Source organism: Gossypium hirsutum, chromosome A07, assembly GCF_007990345.1.
Source record: "Gossypium hirsutum isolate 1008001.06 chromosome A07, Gossypium_hirsutum_v2.1, whole genome shotgun sequence".
Classification (NCBI taxonomy): Eukaryota; Viridiplantae; Streptophyta; class Magnoliopsida; order Malvales; family Malvaceae; genus Gossypium; species Gossypium hirsutum.
Genome location: NC_053430.1, coordinates 31,720,915 through 31,723,215, shown reverse-complemented (window position 1 = coordinate 31,723,215; position 2,301 = coordinate 31,720,915). Strand labels below are relative to the sequence as shown.

General features: G+C 34.5%; 1 protein-coding gene across 1 annotated transcript; it reads right to left on the bottom strand.

Annotated features, from left to right (window-relative positions):
* Positions 1-530: 530 nt before the first annotated feature.
* On the bottom strand, positions 531-1,483 carry LOC107955263 (RING-H2 finger protein ATL67). The gene has a single exon (XM_016891006.2). It carries the CDS (start codon positions 1,363-1,365, stop codon positions 823-825), a length of 543 nt encoding a protein of 180 aa, XP_016746495.1. The 5' UTR covers positions 1,366-1,483; the 3' UTR covers positions 531-822.
* Positions 1,484-2,301: the final 818 nt, after the last annotated feature.

Sequence of the window (2,301 nt, the reverse complement as noted above, 5' to 3'; positions counted from 1 at the left end):
TTCCTTTAATAATTAATATTTTTATATTTTTTTAATTTTGAATTTTTTTTATAAATTTTACAATTATACTGTTTATTTATAATTTAAATAAATTTTAAATTATTTGTTAACCCAACTTACCTTATGAAAATTTGACTGCCAATTGACTCCAAATAAAAACAATAGATGCCAAATTGAATGAAGATTTAAAAGTCAGAAATTAAAATTTTTATACCTTATATATAAATAAATATTTAATTGCACAATTTCAACAAACGAAATATTTTGTTCTTTCATCTAATCTATAAAATAGTTGGGGCTTTTTTTTTTTTTTAGTCTTTCATTATGGAGACTAAAATGCAATTTGAGAGACAATGCCATTGTTTGGCGGAGAAGTGAAGTTGTTAACTTCTTGCATCCGAAATTCCGGATGCATTCCATCGAACATTGCGAAGCGTCAACATGGACTCAGTAACGGGTAACGGCAGGCAGGCACTACTTTCCAATCATCACCATTAACAAAATTGGCTCGGCACTTCACAACCCAATAGTAAAGTAAACTGCACTTCCTTCGTTGGCAGTTTTATGTACAGTATAAAAAACTAATAGGACCATAACATTTGAAAAGACTGAAACAAGATACCGTTCCCATGAAAAAAAATTTTAAGTTAGTGTTTACAAAATTTGGTACAAATTTCAAAAATAAGTGAGGAGAAATGAATTCCATGGCTTTCTAATTGATTTCATGCTCAGAACTGAGCCTCTTCTCCCCTAAACAATCAAAATCACAACCCATTGACCAACCTCCATCGAAACTGAGATTTATTTAAAAAACAAAAAAAGTCACCTCATCCTCCTCCGGTCCGCAGCGTGCTGAGACAAAGGCACGATTTCCGACAAAGGCGTAGAAAGCGGAGTTGGAAGCGGCGAGTTCCGACAAATGGGACAAGACCCATTAAGTTTCAACCAAGCATCCAGACAAGAAACATGGAAATAATGCCTACACTCAGGCATCATCTTCAACATCTCCAAATCCCTATACTCGCATAAACAAATCGAACACGTCGTGTTAACGTTAGTAGAACCCACAGCAGCCGCCTCTTTAGTGAACTGGAACTTGGGGTATGAGTTTATAACGGCTTGATCGAGCCCAACGACGACGTTCTCATCGTCCTCATCTTCGGCAACGAAAACAACCCGGGGAAGGATGATTCCATCGGAGGCGGGGGTAGGGTTGGGAGAAAAAGAGGAAGAAGGACGGCAGCAGATGTAGGAAGCGAGGAGGACGATGGAGAGGAGGACAAGGAAACCAAGGGCAATGGCGATGGAGTAGCCGAGGCCTAAGTTGGTGAAATAGAGAGGGGAAGAATGGGAATGGGTGGACATTTGAGGAGAGGAATAAGAGAATCCATTTGATTAAGGAAAGAGAAAGAAAAAGAAACCGGAAAAGAAGGTGGGGGAGATTTAATGCTCCAGCTACAGCATTTATTTACTCACTTTCCAACATTTATTTCTGCGTTCTAAATCACACAGAGGGTTCAAATAAGTTCAATTTTAAATTACCAACTAACGTATATTAGCCATTTTCTTTAATCATTTTGAAGTTTTACTCGTTATAATAATAGAAGATTCGATTTTTTATATTTTATTTTAAATTTTTATAACAACAATTTTTATAGTTATGAATTACGTTATTTATTAAATTAATTTTTTATATGGTTTAAATTTTTAAGTAAAATTATAGTAAATGGTAAATTTACGTTTTCATATTTTCAAGTTAGGTAAATAGTATATGTAGATTCAGCATCCTACAAGAATCTCATACTCAATGTCAGTGATGTTCTCTTCTGTGTTTTTGGCATGTACCTAGGGGGTATTAGTTGATTAAGATCTTTTGATTATAGATAGTTGTATAGGATGTTTTGTAGGAGTATCTTGTGAATATGTTATTGGTGTTTTTGTATATATATGTTTTGAAGTTTGTATTTGGTTTGGTGAACCTTAACACTTCAGTAAGTTATGTCATTTTGGTACTTTAAAATGCTTGCAAATAAGATACTCTTGGTATGTTGATGATAGTTTGGAAATGGTCATTTATGGCATAGTTGGCACATAATTGAACATATTGGTATGTTTTGATAGTTGAAGTTTTGGTACAATTGTGGTGCCTTTGAATGACATATTGGTTAGGTGATTTAGGTTGTTTGAAATGGCATGTTTAAGTTTGTTTGGATGATATTTGAACCCCTTGAAGGTGTGCCCAAATGGTATGAATGGCTAGGTAGGAATTGGTTTTGAAATGGCTTGATTTTAGGTAAATTT

Bases quoted from the DNA above. Each gene is read 5' to 3' on its own strand.
- LOC107955263 (XM_016891006.2), bottom strand. From the start codon at position 1,365: ATGTCCACCCATTCCCATTCTTCCCCTCTCTATTTCACCAACTTAGGC.